At 35.0% G+C, this 21,560-nt stretch overlaps 1 protein-coding gene across 1 annotated transcript; it reads right to left on the bottom strand.

Annotated features, from left to right (window-relative positions):
- Positions 1-9,212: 9,212 nt before the first annotated feature.
- Positions 9,213-19,543, bottom strand: LOC123540754 (mitochondrial nicotinamide adenine dinucleotide transporter SLC25A51-like). The gene is made up of 2 exons (XM_053526404.1): positions 19,429-19,543; positions 9,213-13,089 (listed from the first exon to the last, which is right to left on the bottom strand). Exon 2 carries the CDS (start codon positions 13,010-13,012, stop codon positions 12,077-12,079), a length of 936 nt encoding a protein of 311 aa, XP_053382379.1. The 5' UTR covers positions 13,013-13,089; positions 19,429-19,543; the 3' UTR covers positions 9,213-12,076.
- Between the last annotated feature and the right edge of the window lie 2,017 nt (positions 19,544-21,560).

The following is a 21,560-nucleotide window of genomic DNA, read 5'->3' as shown; positions in this document are numbered from 1 at the left end:
AAGAGCAAGCACCAGTGATGTCGTAAGCGTTTGGTCACACTTGGACTCAAGTGTTGTTATATTTTCTGGTCCATGGAATGCATTCAGTTATATTATAATAGAATTACGCTTAAACCTGTGCTAGGGGAGAGAGGGGTTCTTGTACATTGCATTACCTGTCATGGACAGACTCAGTTAGACCGTGTCTGCTATTATCCTTGCTTGGTTACCTTCTATACATCCAAAGGATCTTATAGGTGCTATAATTTGCAAATACGTTTTCATATACTGGCAACACAAACGTTTGAGTCCCGTGTTATATATTTTTGACTAAGTCTTACTGAGTGACATCGAAAAAAAAAGCGAAATACAAGTGCACAACTTTTCATGCTAAATAACAATCATATAATGTTTCACGAATCTAGATCTAGTAATATTTGAGGCAAGTTCAACACAAATTTGTGATCGAGGAAACATACGGACCAAGTTTCATTAAGACTGGACTAAAATTACAATCTCTAGAATTTCCAGTAAAATTATTAACGACACACGATGCTGGGCAGACACAATGTGATCGCAACAACTTTGTGTTCAAGCGAGATAAAAAGGGAGATTATTCTAAAAATGTTCAAGTATAGTCATGATTCTTGCGCTATACCCTTCTACTCCGAGGGTCATAGTATCTAGCAAACTTTAATTTTGTTCTAAAATTCCGTTAACTGTGAAAAATTAGGACGATAATACTAAAACTATTCAGGATTTTGGGACAAATGGAGAGGTAATTCTAACTGTTCAAAAAGTGTTATGATTCGTTGCTCTACCCTTCATTTCATCGTCTTCTTTGATTGTATCAAGTAAAATGAATTTCCCTGGCGACAGGTAGTATTTGTCCAAGAAAGGCTCGAGAATGAACCCTTGAATAGCGTGAATCATTGTTAACCTGACCACTTAGCCCAAAATCAATAAGGGTCATCCATTGCATATGAGCAATATGTGTACAAACATTCTTACTTAAAGACAGGAAAATAAACAAGTAGAAGTCACGGTCTTTAACGTTTAAAGTATAGGACAGACAGAGGGATGGACAACCCACTTTTGTGAGGGTATATAAAATAGCCTCTTTCTTGAAAAGAAGGCCAAAATGTGGCAAGATCTTTATGTCTTCAATTTTCTATATACATGTAGCTATTTTCTCTTTTCAATCAGCAATTTTATTTTTTTTTACATTTGTTTGACTGCTCTTCCACCTTTTCTGCATTTATTCAATTGCTCTGTAACTTACAAAATTGACAAATTAGCGGAGTAGTTACAATAGACAACATCAATGCTATATGTGCAACGGAAACTGACCACTGATTATATAAGGCCAAAAACAACAAAAAGCTGTATGTTTGTTTTCTTATTTGATGTATTTCGAAGACTAGCCTGCCTACCACATCAAATGGTTAGTTTTATATCAACTCATACTGTAAAAGCAGAAATTTTCGCGAGAGTTTAATTTTCGCTATATTCGAGAGGCCCTACATCTCGTGAAAATTAATCCTCACGTAAATATTCACCATTAATGTAATTCAAATTCAACTCGAATACCATTTTTACAATTTCGCGAATATTGAACCTTGCGAACATACTCAAAATTTAATATTCGCGAAATTTTGACCCAACGAAAATATGTGCTTTTACAGAACACAAACAAAAGGCTGTATAAAAGACTGTCTACTTGGCAGCATGCAAGGATGGTAAGCCAGTCTTGTAAGTGACATAAAAATGAATTACTGCCCTTTAATAACTGATTTCTACACATGAAAACAAACAAAATTTATTAAAACACAGCATAATTTCAAGTATGTAATACCTCAATTAATATATCTGTATAGCAAGTATATATTAGTTCAAATTTTTCAATTCAAAAACATAATTAATTAATAAGTCAAATCATGCATTTCATTTTCTCTTATTTTTCTGTTCCAATATAAATGCAAATTATTATGTCAACTGAGCCACACTATGAGAAACCAACGTAGTGCATTTGTGACCAGCATGGTTCCAGACCAGCCTGTGCATCCAAACAGTCTGGTCAAGATCCATGCTGTTCGCCAACGGTTTCTCTCATTGCAACAGGCTTTGAAAGTAAACAGCATGGATCCTGACCAGACTGCGTGGATGTAGAGGCTTGTCAGGATCCATGCTGTTCGCAAATGCACTTATGTTGGTTTTCTCATGATGCGGCTCAATTATTATACATTGGATATCATTTTCAATACCATATAGTTATAGAATATTTGTACCTTAATACATGCAAATTATTTGTACCTAATAACATACAAATCATTTTCAATAACCTATTCTTGTGCCTTGATACATTAAAATCATTGTATTTTCATACCTTAATACACTTAAATAAACATAAATACACATTCAAATCATTTGCAATCGAGTATATAAATATGCAAATTATTCTCAATCAACGAATCATTTAAACATCTAAAATACATGCAAATCATTTTCAATTACTGGTCGGAACCAGTTTCCAGACAAATTCTCATTTTTTTCATGTTTTTTCCATTATCATTTTTTTTTTGAAAATGAATCTCACACCACATAAACTTCAATGTCTGTTACAACCACAGATATCATCACTACTAGCTAGAATAGAGGCAGAATGAAAAGGTAATACCAACAACCTTGAATTATTAGTTATTTATACCCGACGTTTCAAAGTAACTTTAAATGAGCCGCACCATGAGAAAAGCAACATAGTGGGTTTGCGACCAGCATGGATCCAGACCAGCCTGCGCATCCGCACAGTCTGGTCAGGATCCATGCTGTTCGCTAAAGGTTTCTCCAATCCCAATAGGCTTTAAAAGCGAACAGCATGGATCCTGATCAGACTGCGCGGATGCGCAGGCTGGTCTGGATCCATGCTGGTCGCAAACCCACTATGTTGCTTTTCTCATGGCACGGCTCAAATATTGTCAGCTTAAATGGAATGTGTGGTTTGATTCTTTCTACTCCGTTTCCAAAAATTAAAATAAGCACAATGCTATTTCCATGTACGGTTGTGATGAAAAGTTGCTTTGTTAATAAAGCTGGGTTATCAATTTATAGTTTTACATAAATACTACTTTGTGAAGAAGAGTTTCCTTGTATATACAAAAAAAAAACAAAGGTACTTAACAAAAATCAAATCTGAATTATCGTGCCAACTAAATGCAAATTAAAGCAATACACTTGTCTGGAAACTGGTCCTGCCAGGAAACTGGTTCACTACAGGAATGTTTTCTTGTATCTAAACTCATGCAAATCGTTTTCGAAAGAGTATTTTCATATAATGATTATTAGAATCTACTATCTGCAAATCAGCTGCGCCATAAGAAAACCAACATAGTGCGTTTGCGACCAGCATGGATCCAGACCAGCCTGCGCATCAGCACAATCTGGTCAGGATCCATGCTGTTCACTAATGGTTTCTCTAATTGCAACAGGCTTTGAAAGCGGACAGCATTGATCCTGAACAGACTGCGCGGATGCGCAGGCTGGTCTGGATCCATGCTGGTCGCAAACGCACTATGTTGGTTTTCTCACGGCGCGGCTCAAATAATGTGTAGTCATGTGGCAGTAAAACTCACTTAAACCTTATCAAGCAGCCAGCCAAGGGAGCAACACATTCTGCCAGCTTGACCCTTACCCTGATAAATTTCTAATATAGACTGGTCCATCATTCAATTTGGGCAATACTGTTTATTATTTGAAGGGGTGTTCACTGAAAACTTACTGACTGAATAGCAACCAGCGCAGACAATGATCAGCTTGCATGGATGTGCAGGCTTATCTTGGTCTGCACTGGTCGCAAAGGCAGAATCAGTTGCCACCAGCAGGCTAAAGGTTAAGACAAGCCGAAGGTAGATACAAAAAGTCAACTTGTAAAGTTAGCTGCATGTTTAAGACAAGCCGAAGCTGCTAAAGCTGTTTAATTTTAATGCTGTAAGAGAATAATGCCAATAAATGAAAAACTTATAATATGAACGATGTACTACCACACTGGTATGTAAAACACTTTGCAAGCTTTAAACATTAAAATGAATGCTCCAGATTTTAGTTAAAATTTAGAAATTACTTTCATATATCAATAATTGTAATTTAAAAGTCATTAAAGCTTTGTTTATTCTATAAAATGCTTCACTAGAGAAGAAAAGACTCATGCTAACTTCTTAAAGTAATCTTGCCCAGCACTGATTATGACTGAGAACTTGCAGCTATATTGATTCTATGTAAATTTCATATAGATTGCTGATAAATGTGGCTGGTAAAAGGTTTCATTAAAATAAGGCATATCTATTACAAATTCAAGTAAAATAACTCTTGTGACCTGAATATGGTATTTATACAACTTGAATAACATTTTTTCTATCAAGTAACAAATACAAAACAGAAGTCAACTCACAGGACTACAAACTGATTTCTTTCATTACATTAAAACAAATTTATTTTACTGAGTATTCAGACATCAATATCAAAATGAAATTGAAAAATCACATAAAAAAACAAGGGGGCCATGATGGCCCTATACTGCTCACCTGAATTTCACAGCTCAGACAGGTATTACAAGGAACACTTGTGATAAATATCTTTGAAAACTTGCCTGCAGATTCAGAGGAGATTTTAAGTTTTCCATAGAGCCATATAGTGAAAAACAGACCCACCCTGGCAGCCATGTTTATTTTTTGACAAATCAAAATGGCTTTTAATATTTTCAGTAGGTACATGGTAACCAAAGGAACATTTCTGTGAAATTATTTCAAAATCAGACCAGTGGTTTGGGAGGGTATGGCATAAATTGAAGATTTTTCTATTTTTACCTCTGGTGGTCATGTTATTTTTAGGACTGGGACAATTACTGGGTTAATCGGATCTGATTTGATTACTATTTGAAATCGGTTTCTATTTTGCAAAACCGCTAATCACTCTCAAACAATAAACATCACGAAATTTACTTTATCTTCATACATTTTTTGACTAGCACATAGACCATATTTCCACTAAAACACATAAAACATATATAGTCAATAGTCTCGCGAATTTACCTGTCGCGAAATGTGTAAAATAAGATATACCAAAATATGACTTATTAATTATCACATTATTTGCAAAGGATAAAGTTCGGAAGTTCCTGATGTAATCAGCTGCTGGACGTACCTTGATACCTTTGTCAGAAAAGAAAACAGCATTTTCAGTATGGCGGCCGATTAACCGGTTTGTTTCGATTTCATACAAAAGATTAACCGGTTTCAAAATTTTGAAATCGTCCCAGCCCTAGTTATTTTGACAATCTGAAACACATACATGTACAACATGAAAAACCTTGGTAGACGGCCATTTAGGAACAAATCTGTAAAAACTATTTAAAAGTCAGACCAACAGTTTAAGGGAAGGTGTTTGGAGATTTTTTCATATTAAACTCCAGTGGCCATGTTTTTGACAAACCAGAATAAGTTTATCACCATTAGTAAAAGGTCACCACAGGAAGATTAATGTGATATTACTAATTCTGACAGGCAGTTTCTGGCAAGATTTTTCAAGTTTTCACTATATACAAATAAGGAAAAGTGACTACCAGTACACTTTTTTTGACAAATCAGCATAATTTGAATAAAATTGATAAAAAGTCACCCAAGAATCATTCATATGAAATTACCTGTATCTTAAAATTGGGCCAGCATTTGCTGACAAGATACACAAGAAAAAGTGACCAAGCTCCCTGGTGGCCATGTTTTGTTTTTTTCGTACTGGTATAATCTTAATTCTTTTGGTTGACTACCACCCAAGGAACAATTCTATGAAATCTTTTTGAAATTTGACTATAGCTTAGGAGATGTTGTATGAAGATTTTTCTAAGTGTCATTTGAACAATTTGAAAGAGGACCACCCAGACAGCATTCAGTCCAAACCAATGGTTTCAGAGGAGATGTCATTTGAAGAAAATGTTGATGGAGGATTGACAACAGACAATGAGTGATCAGAATATCTCACCTTGAGCACTTTGTGCTCTGGTGAGCAAAAAATAATAAGGTCCTGAATTATGATTACCTATATCAAAATATTGAAAAGGGTCTATGCAATCTTGAGGATATCACAATAATCTAGCATACAATACGCTAGTAACTTTTTACAAGCAGGAAGAAACCTCTGTGCTTCTCTATTTATATATAGCTTACAAAATTAATGCTTAGAATAGCTCCTGAGTAGCATAAAAATAACCATTACAGTAACAAGAGCTGTCACAGGAGACAGCGCGCTTGACTATTTCGATGCTGGATAGTGAAACTGGGCACATCTGAGGAAACTAGAGCTGTCACTGGAGTGTTTAATGACTCCAGTTGTGGATGAAGATATTGCACAATAGCCTGAGTCTATGTCAAAAATATCAACTTAAAGTAATAAGTGCATCAAAACTTTAACCTGAAAATCTAAGTGAAAAGGGGGGATAATTCATGAAATATTGGTGCCAGAGTTATGGCCTTTATGTCAGATGATGTGGATGATGATGAGGAATAAGTATTTCAAGTTTGAATCAAATCCATCAAGTAATTACAGAGATAAGTTGAAAAAAGAGAAAGTGCACCAAAACTTTAACCAAGGTGGGAACGCGGAAAGACGCCGACGCCGGGGCGAGTAGGATAGCTCTCCTTATACTTCGTACAGTCGAGCTAAAAATTGTATATACTGACAAAGTTTGGAAAAGTCGCAAGTACTCTTTATTTGCATGTGAAAGGCAAAAGCTTCTTGTTTAGCATTGGTAGTTGAAGGAAGTCCCCACAGAGATTGGATGGAACACCTTTATAATTGCCAGTCAAGCCCATGTGAGGTGTAATATTCATGTGCCTAGCATACAGTCTGAGATACTGCTGGACAAGGTACAAACTTAAATAAATCACCCAGCAGTGAACACTAGTAGGAATATAAGCCACAACTGGGAAACAAAACCTTGGTCTCTGGCATTGTTGTCCAGCCTGTTTAACACTGCACCACCAATATTTATAGGCAGGTTTAATTCACAGGAACTGCTTTTTAAAAATGAAAATAAAAATACTGGTTTTTATGGGCATGTGGTCTCTATTCAGCGGCGGTCTTTCAAACAGGTTTGACTGTTCCAAAGTTAATCTCTTCAGTCAAACTTCATTCGCTCCGACTCAGATAACTCGAGGACCACCCTTCGCTCAAACTTATTGTCAGGTCCTGCCAAAATCCCAGTCAATTCGACTGCTCAAACTACTGATAACTCATTGACAAACAAATTCTGGCGGTCCCGCTGAGTTCAAGGGAACAAAGTTTGACTGTACATTCAAGTCATTGATACTCTTCCATATAAAATTTGGCAGCACACAGTACAATATAAAGTTAACACAGGCTATGAACTATTTATCTGCATAAATAAACCTTAAACAAAAAAAAATGGGTGTCTTAAGCACAGCTTTTACTACTTTCGTAGTAAATACCGTATAAATATTTAATACTCTTTGATATCAAAATCAGGCATACAGCATAACATAAATCTAACACAGTCTATTAAATATTAATCATTATCCAAACGTAAATATCATTCTGTTTATCTGCATAAATAAATCTTTAACCTGTATTGGTTTTGCATAAACATATACCCATCAAAAGTATCACATAATATCTAGAAAGTCTGCATTCTAGTTACATAACAACACTACAAGTATTAGTGAAACAAGTCATGTCTTTTTTTTTTTTCTTTTTTTTTTATCATTATTACAATTACTGTTATTATTATTTCTAACATGGCTCGATTTGATTTCCAGTTAAACAAAGAAGAAAATCAAGCTCTATATATTCTGCGATAAACAACGGCTGACGCGCGAGAGCATTATGACGTCAATTATGACGTCAAATTGCCACATGACGTCCGAAACATTACTCCTTGCGTAAATGAAGCCCAGCATAATATTTATTAAAATATATCAATGACCATGTCAGAATGAAAATAATCAAGGCCTTCTTGTGATTTATCGTGAACCGTGGTAAATCAGACGATAAACCACTCGAAGGCCTTGATTATTTGTTAATTAAATTTATTATTCAAATAAATATTGAGAGAATACATCATGAAAAACAACACAACAAAAATCAACAAAACTCCATCTTTCAACAAAAACTGAGCACTTTTTCACTTAAATCACCATGAATCCAACTTCACTGGGTTTTTTCCACTGTACATTCCATCTGTCTTTTTGGATACTGTTTCTTTAATTTCTTCAGACAGGGTAGTCTGAGAATAAAAAATTACATTTTTTCTTTGGAAAAATATCCCTAAATCAAAGCATGTATAACTGACAGCTTCCTAGGGAGACACTTCCAAGGGAGAAAACTTCCCAGGCAGACAACTTCCCAGGCTTCTGCACGGGATTAATAAAATCAAAATATCACATGTCCATATTACAAAAGTCAGTATTTATATAGTAACCCTGGAAATACAGGTTTAATTTACTTCAAACACTCATTTCATTATATAAAATGTAAATTTCAGGAGCATCAACACAACTGAAGTATTACTTTATTTGTTTTACCTGATTATAAATAACACATGTCCTTAAAAATGCTCAGTACACAAGGGCTGTCCCAATAAATCATAGACACTGTGAAAAAATTGTTTTTACTGATGTCCTGAAGATACTTGTTTTCTTTTTTGATAATTTTCAAATTACTAGGTATGTGTATTATATAGAAATATCTTAACAAAAAAAATGTTTTTGAATTTTTATTGAGGCCCGTCATATCTGAGCAACAAGACCCATATGGCATAAAGGTACAGAGTTTGTGCTCCATCTTTAAAATGGCACAGTGCTTATTGTCAACATTTCTTCTGAAAGAACATGTATACATAACCATAGATTATTCTTATGTCATGCTGACAAATTTCAAATAAGTGATATCACTAGATCATGTTGAACACTGTGCCTATGATGAAATGGCGATGTAGGAAGTTAACACCAGACATCCGATTCTGTGTTTAACCTTTAGCATGCTAGATAAATTGTCGTCTGCTGGAAATGTCGTCTGCTAAAATTGTAAAGTTCATTCAATTTGCTCCAAAATTGGAAGAAATATTGTCAGAGTAGCAAACAGCTTGGAACCTGATCAGACGCCGATTTAATCGGCGTCTGATCTGGTTCCAAGCTGTTTGCAAAGGCTGTTTAATTCGCCTGCATTTACAGTAAGAAGAAGTTACAATATTTTAAGAGATATCAGACAGTCTAGCAGACATTAGTAAACTTATAGGTGACATCCCAGATATTCTACCAGAGATTCAGAAATCATGCCTTAAGGACAGCAGACAAGCAGTGAGGATAGAATTAGATGCCAGAAACACCTACAGAAAGCAAATACAAGAAGTTTCTAAAATTACAGGTTGCAGTAACCATACAGGGTATGTGTTTTAACAATTTATAAATGGTACCTGTATCTGCACAATGGGTTCTTCAGACAACAAATGTATATTGGAAAGTTTTCTGAGAAAAAGTGAATATGTTTTTTTTTGGTATTTTTTTTTTTAGTGTCTTCCAAAAAGCCGATTAAGTGAAAGCGAAAAATCCTGTGAACTGATGTCATTCATTTTTCTTTTTATTCACAATGTCTACGATTTGATGGGAATATTTCAGGTCAGCAATGTTCTTGTCACCAAGAAAATTCTCACAAAGAGGTGTGTCTTGAATAATACAACAAATCAGTATCATTACTGCTGTAAGTGTCACACCCATTTATAGGTTTGGTCTAATATTTGACCATGCCTATTAAGAAAAAGAAAATACAACATGTAAGCACACAAGAAATGAGTGTACTAGTACTCTATGATAAAAATGAGAGACACCTGTTTGTATTACAGTCACTATCATAACATTATACAATGTTTAAGCAGTTCTAAAAACAGATGATAACTTGTATACTAGCTCTTGGGCTTATAATGATTACATAGTATTTGGGGATGATATTAATTATCTATACCCTGTCCATGAGGTAGTATTTAGATCTCATTTTCACATCAACTGACCATTTATAGAAAACTAAATTGATTTAAAAACATATTGTATAGTTTTTATATCAAACATATTTGAAATATTACAATCAAAAATGCTTAAGACTGACATATAGACACTTGTGTGTGTGTTTTTTTATAATAATCTGATACTCTGAAACCTAAAATACTGATAACCTATATGATAATGAATTTGATACACTGAAACCTAGAAAACTGTGATTAATCAATGATGTTAGCTGGGGACTATTTTTTTGTGGATTCCGTACTTATAAACATCAATGCATGAAATTTAATCCCATGGAGCATAATCAATTATATGTCAGGATCCAATGCATATTATCCATAAAGTTTGTTATCCACGAAGTCATGTCTAGATGAACTGGTCTATTCGGGAGAAGAACAAAGCTTATACCAATGAAAAAGAAACATTTCACAGTTTTAAACTGCACATTTTTCTAACTTAAAAGCCGTTATCTTTTGTCAGCCATTGAAAATCACCTTTAATATCCAGGGCTTTTTTCCCCTATTAATCTATTTCCGGTAAAAGGAGGTAATCCCAAAGTGAAATAACATGTTTTTTTCCCCAATTCTGAATTTAAAATTCCCAAATGTCAGAGTATTACCTTTTAAGATTTTTGCCGTTTCAAAATAGTTTTGCTTAATTGTTACTAAAACAACAGTTGTACTGTTGAACAATCACCAAAATGCAATCCATTAATATTTTACACAAAAATATCTTTACACAGATTTTAGTAACTTGCAAGTTTAATATTTAATTTTCCCCATTAAGACAATTTCCGAGAGCATCTTCCCAATTCCACTTGTGTTGGTAGCATTTCCAAATTGATGAAAAAAGGCCTGATATCATATATCCTGAAATAACATGGAAACCACAGAGTGTCTTAAAAGGCTGTTAACATTGATTGTAGAAGCTTTGTAAGGATTTTTATATTCTCTTGAGTATACAGTATATATGGTTATTTTTTTGTGCAAGAAAAGGTTACATCTCTCTGTTTAACACTTTTAAACAAGAGTTCTGCAAAGCGGGGCAATATACACCAAAAGTTTTATGTCAATGGAGGTACAGCATCACGGAAAGGGAAAGGGTTTGTGTAAGACAGCAAAGTAATATTGGTTGTTGTACTCTGAAAATCGAGGGCGAATGGGAAAGACATCTAACTCTAAGTGTATATAGATAAATAAGCACTTAAGACTTCTTCCGCATTCACCCCTCAAAATTGTCTGACCACCAACTGCATATATTCCAAGTTTAAAATCAATAGCTTTTTAAGTTATTCTTCTGATAAGAAATACATGTATGACGGACAGATTTGACCTTTATGCTCAATTTATGGCCTTAACTTTTGACCTACAGACCCGATTAACATGCTCTGCATATCATCTCAACACCACTTACTAAATGAAGTTTAAAGTCAATTAATGGCTTTTGAGTTATGCTTTGGACACTGAATATGACAGACCAAGAGACGTACACATCATCATATTATATGTCCTGTTTTTCAAAACTGGAATATAACAAGGAGCTGCGTTCCATAAACGCTTGATGCCCCCGGTGGCATCCTTGTCAATACAAAGCAATCTAATTCCAAAACGAGGTCAAGTTCAAGGTCAAACTGAGGTCAGGTGATGTCTGAAGATGAAGAATGGTCACAGGTTACATCTGCATTAGTATCAAGTCATTCTAGTAAGGGGTATTGATGCTAGAGGAAACGTCCCATTTGGTTAACCTCGTGAACGAACGGACGGACAGGACAGGACAATCACTATATGCCTCCCGCATCAGTAGATGCCGGGGGCATAAAAACTTAAATTACTATTACATGTACTGGTTAATACTGACACAACCATTATTGATTTCTACAGTATTTGAAAAATGGAATCTTGAATTTTCAGCAAGCTGGAATTTTACCCTATGTCAAAATTTTGGCAACTGGAAATATTTTCAGCCTTTGTCCTGAAAACCTGTAGTCTTACAACAAACTTCTGTTCATAATTTTAACAGCTTAGACATGGTCCTGGTCAAGATTCATCCATTTCATCAGAGTTTTTAAAGTGTTTCATAAGGAACTCATAGGTAGCATTCACAATTCCCCAAGATATAAATGCCCTTGTATAATTTATATGTAAACCCCTGTATAATTTCTTTATGCTGTAATTTCTCTCCATTAGAATTTTTTTGAATGTTGGCAATACTTTAACAAATTCCCCACCCACTTTGGATTGCATCCGAACTTTCACTACGTTCAATGGGTAGAAAAGGCTACTCAAAAAGGCACCGAGACAAGCCCCGCTGACAAAGTCCAGGAGAACTTTCTGGCCTGCTGTTTCATCTGCTGGGTAAACCATGTGTAAATAATCTCTACCAAGAAAGAACAGAACATTGCTTGGACCGTTACGCAATAAGATAGCAGTCTGTCCACGATAAAACTCCTTTATCCCATGTGTTTGCCTGATTTCACTGAAGGCATGTAGTGTGTTACCATAATGCCTGTGGTAAGTCCGGTCCTGCAATAAGACTTGAACCCTTTCAAATGGAGTGAGGACAGATTCAACAGTACCCGCAAGCATAGCTGCTACAGATTTATTAACTGGTGACCACACAGATGGAAACGTAGAGTTAAGGTGGCGTTGAAACTCATAGTACAATCCAAACATGATTGACATAGAAGTTGTCTTTTGCAATAGGGGAGGCATTAAGCCCCTGTATATATGGGTGAGTCCCTCTTTCTGAAGCTGCTGAATTGCCTTCCATACTCGCACTCCATACAACTGCTGCCGAAACATGACTTTGTTTATTGGGAACGTTACACTTATATTTACAAATGCTGCACCCCAACCACAAACAAACTCTGGTCTTTGCCATTGCCGAGTGAGACCCTCTGACGAATCCTTTCTGAAATTTCTCAGGACATGCTGAGAGGGCATCCCAAGGTGTTTCTTTTCTCCCTGTGTCATTTTCTTGGGAAATATTTTGTTATGTCATCCATTTTAATAAACTGCAAATTGTATTTTGAAACCACCTGGTTAACTACCTGCAAAACAATAAAATACTCTAAATAAAGCTGTTTTTAAAAAAGAATAAAAAACAAGCAAATTCGATGAACTGGTATCCCTTGCCAAATGGGTTTGTGTTGAGAAATAGCAAATAAATATATCTGGTAAAAAGTTTACGATGTTACTAACATGACTAAGAAGCAAATAATTTCATTATATTTGAACTTAAAAGAACAAAAGTCCTTAAGTGAGCACAATGAAGAAAGGGAGGGTGGGGTGGGGTGGGGTGAGGTGACCATGTGCGGGTATAAAACTTCACATGTTGATAATAAATATTGATAAAAAAAAAAGAAAAAAAAAAATTCTTGGGTGGGGGGGGGGGTGGGTACATGATTGGGCTGGTGGGTGGACTGGGTGGAGGAGCATACAGCTTTGTTGCATGTTGATAAATATTCATGGAAGATTTAAGATTTAAAAAAAAAAAAAAAAAAAAAAAAAAAAATGTGGGGTGGGTGGGGAGGGGGAGTGACCAGGGTGGTGGGGGTGACTGGGTGGAGGTACACAACTTCACATGTTGATAATAAATGTTCATGGAAAAAAATGAAAGAAATTTAATGACATTCTACCAATTGGTTAGTTTTGTTATGTACAAATATGTGGATTTTAAACAATTAAAGGGCAATAACTCTTAAGTTACCGAAGAGATCCTGATGAAATTGAGTGTGCACTACCACATTATTATAGTGAACTAAATTCAATTAAAGTTTCATAGTTCTAGGACAAATTTGTCACATGCTATGAAGCAGAAATTGCAATATTTATAATACCCTATTAGTTAACACTATAAACTTCTAAGGGCCATAACACTGGTGTTACTTTGGCAATCTGACTGAAACTTGACAGGCTGCATATCCCTATCGTGGTATACAAGTATATGAAGTTTCATTTAAATATTCCAAACCACTTCCTAGATATGGCTCCCGATGGATGGACAGACGGACAACGCCAAAACTGTATCCCTCCGCATTCGGCGCGTATGGCAACCAATTGTCCGATAATTACGTGAACCCTGGTTAACGGTCGAAAAACTAGGATTAATGATCAATAAACTAGGTTTTTCGAACGTAAAACTAGGTTTTTCAAAGTCTAACATATATTTTCGAGCGAAAAAATAAGATACCAGGCGTAAACTACAGTGTACGTTCGTCAACCCAGGTTTACGTTCGATGAACTAGGTTTCTCGATTGAACTATGAATTTCGGTTGTTTTCCTAAGTTTACGAGCGTGAACCTATATTTACCAGCGTAAACCTGGGTTCACGTGCGTGAAACTTGGGTTTATGACCGTGAACATGGGTTTACGACCGTAAATATAGGTTCACGCTCGTGAACATAGGATAACGACCAAAATTCACAGTTCAAGCGAAAAACCTAGTTTATAGAACGTAAACCTGGGTTCACGTTCGTAAACTATGGTTCATGCTCGTAAACCCAAGTTCACGGTCGTAAACATAGGTTTTCGCTCGTAAATATAGGTTCATATTCGTAAACTATGGTTCACGGCAAGCCAATTATCCAATAATTACGTTCTTGGTTGAAAAACTTTGATTATGGAATACTAACCTATATTTTCGAGCGAAAACATAGGATTACGGGCGTAAACCTTAGTTTACGCTCTTGAACCCATGTTTACGTTCTATAAACTAGAGTTTTTCGATTGAGCAAGAACCTGTGTTTACGGGCATGAATCTGGGTTCACGAGAGTGAACCATAGTCTATGTTTACGACCGAAAATCTCATAGTTTTGTTTGAAAAACCTAGTTTATCGAACGTAAACCTAGGTTCACGTTCGTAAACAGGTTCACATTCGTAAACATAGGTTCACGTCCGTAAACTATGGTTCACGGTCGTAAACATAGGTTCACGTCCGTAAACTATGGTTCACGCCCGAAATTCATAGTTGATTTTATAATCCTAATACATCGACCGTAAACCATGGTTTACGTTTGATAAACTAGGTTTCTCGATTGACCTACGAATTTCGGTCTTATCCTATGTTTACGATCGTTATCCTATGTTTACGCTCGTAAACCCCAGTTCACACTCGTAAACCATAGTTTACGAACGTGAACCTACGTTTACGACCGTGAACTTGGGTTTACAATCGTTAACCTACATTTACGAGTGTGAACTATGGTTCACGGCGTTATCCTATGTTTTCGGTCGAAAATATAGGTTAGTATTTGAAAAACCTGGTTTTACGTTCCCATTGTGGACTTGCAAGCAATGAAGAGGCAGACAAACTTGCTAAGCTAGGAGCTCAGTCAGAACAACCAACAATACCTGTGAGTTACAAGGAGAAAGTCACCATCATCAAGGCACTAACGAGACCAAGGATGGAGGAAGATGCTTTTCATCTCCTTCATCGGTCTGAACAAGTGATGATGGTCAGGCTCCACTCAGGGCACAACAAGCTCAATGCTCACATGTACAAGAAATACAGACTGACATCATCGCCAACTTGTCCATGTGGTGAAGAAGATCAGACTGCGGAGCATATACTTCAGAGATGTAAAAGGCACGACCAGGAGCGAGCTACGACTTTGCCAATAGATACCTGTATCCACCAGAAACTGTATGGAGGCATTGAGGATCTTAGGCAGACCACAAGTTTCATCGAGGCTACTGGTCTGAAAGTGTAGATGCGAACGACAAGAAGAAGAGAAGAAATTCGAAAAACCTGGTTTATCGATCGTTAATCCTAGTTTTTCGACCGTGAACTAGGGTCCACGTAATAATTGGACAATTGGCGTGCCATAGGCGCGGGATAACGGGGAATCGTGGCATAAAAAAAGCTCGTATAAATACTATAGTATGATTTTCAGGCACTTTTTATAAGTTTTTAATTTCAAAAGCAGTGAACAGAGCCATTCTACATCATCTACCCAATATATTAATCAAAGCACTTTTACTGTCATTTCTACAAGATTACTCAGTTTTGATTGCTACCAAGCAATATATACAGAAAATGTTTGCTAATTAATAAATAGACAAGTGTAAAAGAAAGAAGGCACTGAACACCAGAAGATGGTGAATGCCTGAAAGCAGTAAATGCAAGAAGGCAGTGAATGCCAGAAAACAGTCATCTGCGAAAGTCTGAAACAAATCAGGCTAATAGTGTGGGAGGAGTTGGACACACAAGATTTTTCTCTATATTCTATATAGCAAAACTATCAAAGGGCCATAACTGCGGTAAAAATTTCACAGAAAAAATTCCTTCCTTTATGGTCATCTGCACATCTAGCTTGTCCATCTGTGAAAGTTTGAAGCAAATCAGTCTAATAGTGTGGAAGGAGTTGGAAAAACAGAATTCCTGGACATACAGACCTACGGACAGCAGCAATGCTATAGGCCCCCACATAAATGTGTGAGGGGCATACAAACTGACATCATCATATGTGGATGGCATTCAATAGCATATGTACATGCAGGTATGACAACAACATTTACTATTTTTAAAAATTTGTATAAATTCATACAGAGCATCATATTACTTTATGACTTTTGAGTAGTTTACTGTGAAGTGTGTAAGATTTGATATAATCTGACACCAGTGCATGTATTTTAGCCCTCTGTTTATGAATGGAATTAATTCATATTCACGTTCACAACAGCATTATTCATTTATTTGTTCAGTAAGACTCTCTGCATTTGAAATCTGTGTATGAATCAATGTTTGAACCACTGTCAAGTGTTTATTCACAAAACCTCAATTTGGGTTGTGGATTAACAAAGTGTAAATGGGTTGAGTTGTCATATTTGTTGTTGCTAGGTGCTGTCATCATGTCAAAGTTGGTTTAAATCCAGACTTGATCCAGCTTAGCAAATCTGTATGCCTAAATCTAGGCTAAAAGTGAATATCATGTTAACACAATAATTAAGAACAATTAAATGAAACTGTTCTATTTTGCGGCTTAGTTAGCACTGCGAGAATGTGTCACTTTATGTACCAGACACTTTATGTACCAGCACTTTATGTACCACTTTGGACACCTTATGTACCACATATATGATATATAGTGGATGGTCATTTTTGTTTTGATTTGATGAAAATGTTATATTTTATGTTACTTGAAATGTTTTTTTTACTAAATTTAAATGTTAATTGTCATAATTAATAGCAGAGCTACCGGCGCCGCGAAGCGGTGCCGACAGCGTCGCATTACGGTTAAACGTATGAAAAATAAAATGAATAGAGAGATCTAACTGTGTATACTATCAAGTTGAAAATTCGTGGTACTTTTTGGAATCGGTGTTGTTCGGATTTTTTCAAGTACACTATGCACATAGTAATTAATCAGTAAAGAAGTCAGTAGACGCTTACTGTTTATGGTTGACAAAAGCGTCTCGCTTACTGCTTTGAATATTGAATAAAAATGCAAATGAGCGTTTGATAATAAGAAATTAATGCTAAATACATTTTCTACGAAGAAAAAAAGAAATAAAACACAATATTTTTTGTTTGAAACGACTTTTGTCACGCTGCCATTACTGAACTTTATTATATATACTTATGTTTGTCTCGTGATGTCATAACTCCACAATGGTGTAGTGGTTAGCGAGTTCGCGTTGTAATCCAGAGGTTGTGAGTTCGAACCTCTCCTGGACCAGATTTTTTTTTTAATTTTTATTTTTTATTTCATTTTTTTTTGTATTATTATGAGTTTTGAAAATATTGTATAACTAAAGTCTATTGTATTTAAATTTGGAATTGGAACATTAACTTTTTACATTAAGTCCTCATTGCCCAACATTCACACGCAAAGACACAGAATTCCTTTGGCTATTGGCCTAATGAGATTCTGTTAGGTTTGAAATTTTCAAACTTCAAGCTTTTCAATTTGAAGCAGTTATCATTTTGTGACTGGTTTCCAGTATGATAATAAGTTATGTAAAATTGTTGATGCAGTGCGTTTTAATAAGAATAACAGAAATTATTCAAATACGTTTTTTTTTTTCTTTATCTTGGTGCAGATGTTAATCTATACCAAACTCTCTTTTGATTATATACAGAATATTTGTAGAGTTTTCACATGTCGAGAATTAATCTTGATGCAGTCTAAAACATGCATTCAGAAATCATGAATTATCATTAATAATTTTAATAGATCTAAAGAACATAAACTTCCTAAACGAATCCATAATTCCAGATAATAATTAATTTTTAACGGGCACTGGTGATTTTTCATGGGAGCTCTGCCTTTAAGGTAGCACCTACTTTCATATTAAGGTAAAATTATACTGGTACTGATGAAAAACCCGAACAGAAAATGAGGTTTTTTACCTGCGACTTTTTTATTTCTGCAATTTGTAATCAATGGTCCGTATCAAAATAAAGCTTAACATCTGCTGAAAACTTTACATATTTCAAATTTATATTTAGTTAGCAAACTCACACGAAGTAAGGCTCTGAAATGGGTTAGTAAAATGGGGACTTATGCAGGTTGACTGATGATAAATTCGACCACTTTGTCATTTACAAAATTTTCATGGTAGTATTATATTGAAACTTTCCCCAAACAGCTGTGACAGTCATTCCTGATCAAGTAATGAAAAGTGACCCAATGTCAGGCCTTCATGTGGCAACAGTGAGCATGGGCAAAAAAACACCCTCCTCCCCAGTAATTTTGGATAAATATTTTTTACACAGATAAATGTAAGTCATTTATTTATGCAGAATATTTACCAATTTTGTTTTATTTACACCAGTTGGTATTGTAAGTGGAAACTATTAGATGGTGTGTTCAATTTTATAAATAACCGATTGAAATCGAATATTTCCAAGGTGGTCGACTTTATCATCTGTCCGGGTTTATCATCAGTACCAGTATGCACATAGAAATGTTAACAACATTCTATGGACTTAAGCTGATTAAATCAAAGTTGTTTTCATAGGTAATTATCACTGATTATCACATATTGACAGTGCTACACAATGAGATACAATTACTATATTATATAATATTATATAATATATAGGTGGTACACTAAGTGTCAAAGTGGTACATAAAGTGTCTGGTACATAAAGTGACTGGTACATAAGGTGTTGCATCCGCACTGCGAAACCCTATAGCTTTAACATTTATCATAATTCCCACACCACATGGGACAAAACGTGCTTTGACATTTCATACAAGTAATGGTCCTGCTTTGAAAATAAATTTACATTGACTTGAAATGAACCTGGCTGCAAAATCACGAAAAACTTCAAATGTTTACATACTGAAGTGGGTGGAGTATGCAGATGTCATTGGCAACTTATTAACATTATTCATTAACAATACATCGACAATGGAAAAATAAAATTGCAATGCTTACCCCTATATATTTTACGATATTTGAAATGAATGAAGCGTTTCAATTTGCAATATCATGAGCTAAAATAGTCAGAAAACTAATTTTGCGTCTTGCTGACATGGAAGCTGACATTTTGATAATGTATAATATGCTTACGAATTGGAAAATAATCCTCTGACGAATTATCGTCATCCATCCAGCCGCTAGAAAATTTACGTAAATATGATAAGGAAACAAAAGTATGTTACTTAACAAATAACGCCCTCGTGGTTCAATTCCTACGCGTCTGAACTCTGAACCGTGGTAAATCAGACGATAAATCACAAGAAGGCCTTGATTGTTTTCATTCTGACATGCTCATTGACATATTTTAATAAATATTATGCTGGACTTCATTTACCCGAGGAGTAATGTATCGGACGTCATGCGGCAATTTGACGTCATAATTGACGTCATAATGCTCTCTTACCGGTCCGCACGCGTCAACCGTTGTTTATCGCAGAATATACAGAGCTTGAATTCCTTCTTTGTTTAACTGGAAATCAAATCGAGTCATGTTAGAATTTGACTTATATTTTGTTTTACATTTATATCACAGTCCAATGAATATCACTTGTGCCAAGTTGAGGCTGTAATTTGATCGAATATATTCGTCACATGATTAATTTTTATCCTCAAGTTAAAAGTAAAGAAACTCGTTTTAATATTCAAAAACAAAACAAAACAAACAAACAAACAAACAAAAAACCCTGCGTTTTCCATAAATGTTGAAAAATGAATTTCCGCAAAGAACGGGGAACTTTGTTGAAACTGAATATTTTTAAGCATATTTTGGTATTTTTCAATCAAGCAAACTTTTAATGCCAAATTTTGAATTTGAAATTTACTTCTTGTGAAAGGTTTTTCTTTACGGAGGCGCTATACGGTTTTATTTTTATGAGGTAACACAAAAATCTCGACAAAATCATGTGCTATCTACTTAATACGACATGGTACTTATAGCTTGGATCAGTCTGCATTAGTCACATGCAAAAAAGGGTTACATTATATGCTTCCTGCTATTAAAGTTTTAATGTTTCTGGCATAGGAATTAAAGATCGATAAATCTTATATACGGTATTCAGCACAAAGAGAAAAGATGTTTTTAATTATTTAAAAGGTAAAAAATTTAATATTTATTGTCTTCAGGACACACATTTTACAGATAAAGAAATTGCATATATCCGTGCCATGTGGGGATACGATTGCTTTTTCAGTAATTTTAATAGCCAGTCCAGGGGTGTAGCCATACTTATCAATAATAATTTTGACTTTAAGTTTAAAAATTTAGAAACTGACCAAAGAGGCAATTTTATTATGTTACATGCCACAATAGAGCAGAACGATCTTAGTATAATCTGTCTTTATGGACCAAACAAAGATGACCCAGATTTTTACTCATTTATTAAAGAAAAAATTTCTCTAGTAGATAATCCAGTTGTTGTGGTTGGAGATTACAATTTAATTTTAGATCCAAATATAGACTGTTTTAATTATGTTAATATAAATAATCCAAAAGCCCGGGATATTTTACTTCAAATTATAGAAGAACATAGTTTAATAGATTGTTGGAGAGAGTTAAATATGGAAGAAAGACAATTCACTTGGTTCAAGCGAAACCCTATTAAAAAGGCCAGACTTGATTTTTTTCTTGTTTCTAGCAACCTTTTTACATATGTAGACAAAGTCTTAATTGAACCTGGCTATAGAACAGATCATTCAATGCTTTTGTTAGGAATTAACTTTGGTAGGTTTGTAAAGGTAACTCTTACTGGAAATTTAATAATTCTTTACTCAAAGATACAGCATATGTTAATCAAATTAAACAACTTATACAGGAAGTTAAATTTAGGTATGCCCATAATACTCAAGCATCTTTAGAGCCTTTGGAGAGTATAAACAATGAAATTTTTCGACTAAATATTGATGACTGTTTATTTTTTGAAACTCTTTTAATGGAGATCAGGGGCAAGACAATTTCCTACTCTTCATACAAAAAAAAGCAAGAAGAAAAAAGACAAGATCTATTATTAAATGAAATAAGTAATTTAGAAAAACAACCCAATATAGATTATAATTTATTGGAAATTAAAAAAACACAGTTAGCGGATTTA

This window comes from Mercenaria mercenaria, chromosome 16 (genome assembly GCF_021730395.1).
Source record: "Mercenaria mercenaria strain notata chromosome 16, MADL_Memer_1, whole genome shotgun sequence".
NCBI classification, from domain to species: Eukaryota; Metazoa; Mollusca; class Bivalvia; order Venerida; family Veneridae; genus Mercenaria; species Mercenaria mercenaria.
The sequence above is the reverse complement of the archived record's forward strand: the minus strand, read 5'-3'. Positions and strand labels throughout refer to the sequence as shown.

What these genes read in the sequence shown, in the direction of transcription:
- LOC123540754 (XM_053526404.1), bottom strand. Translation starts at nt 13,012, where the DNA reads ATGACACAGGGAGAAAAGAAACACCTTGGGATGCCCTCTCAGCATGTC.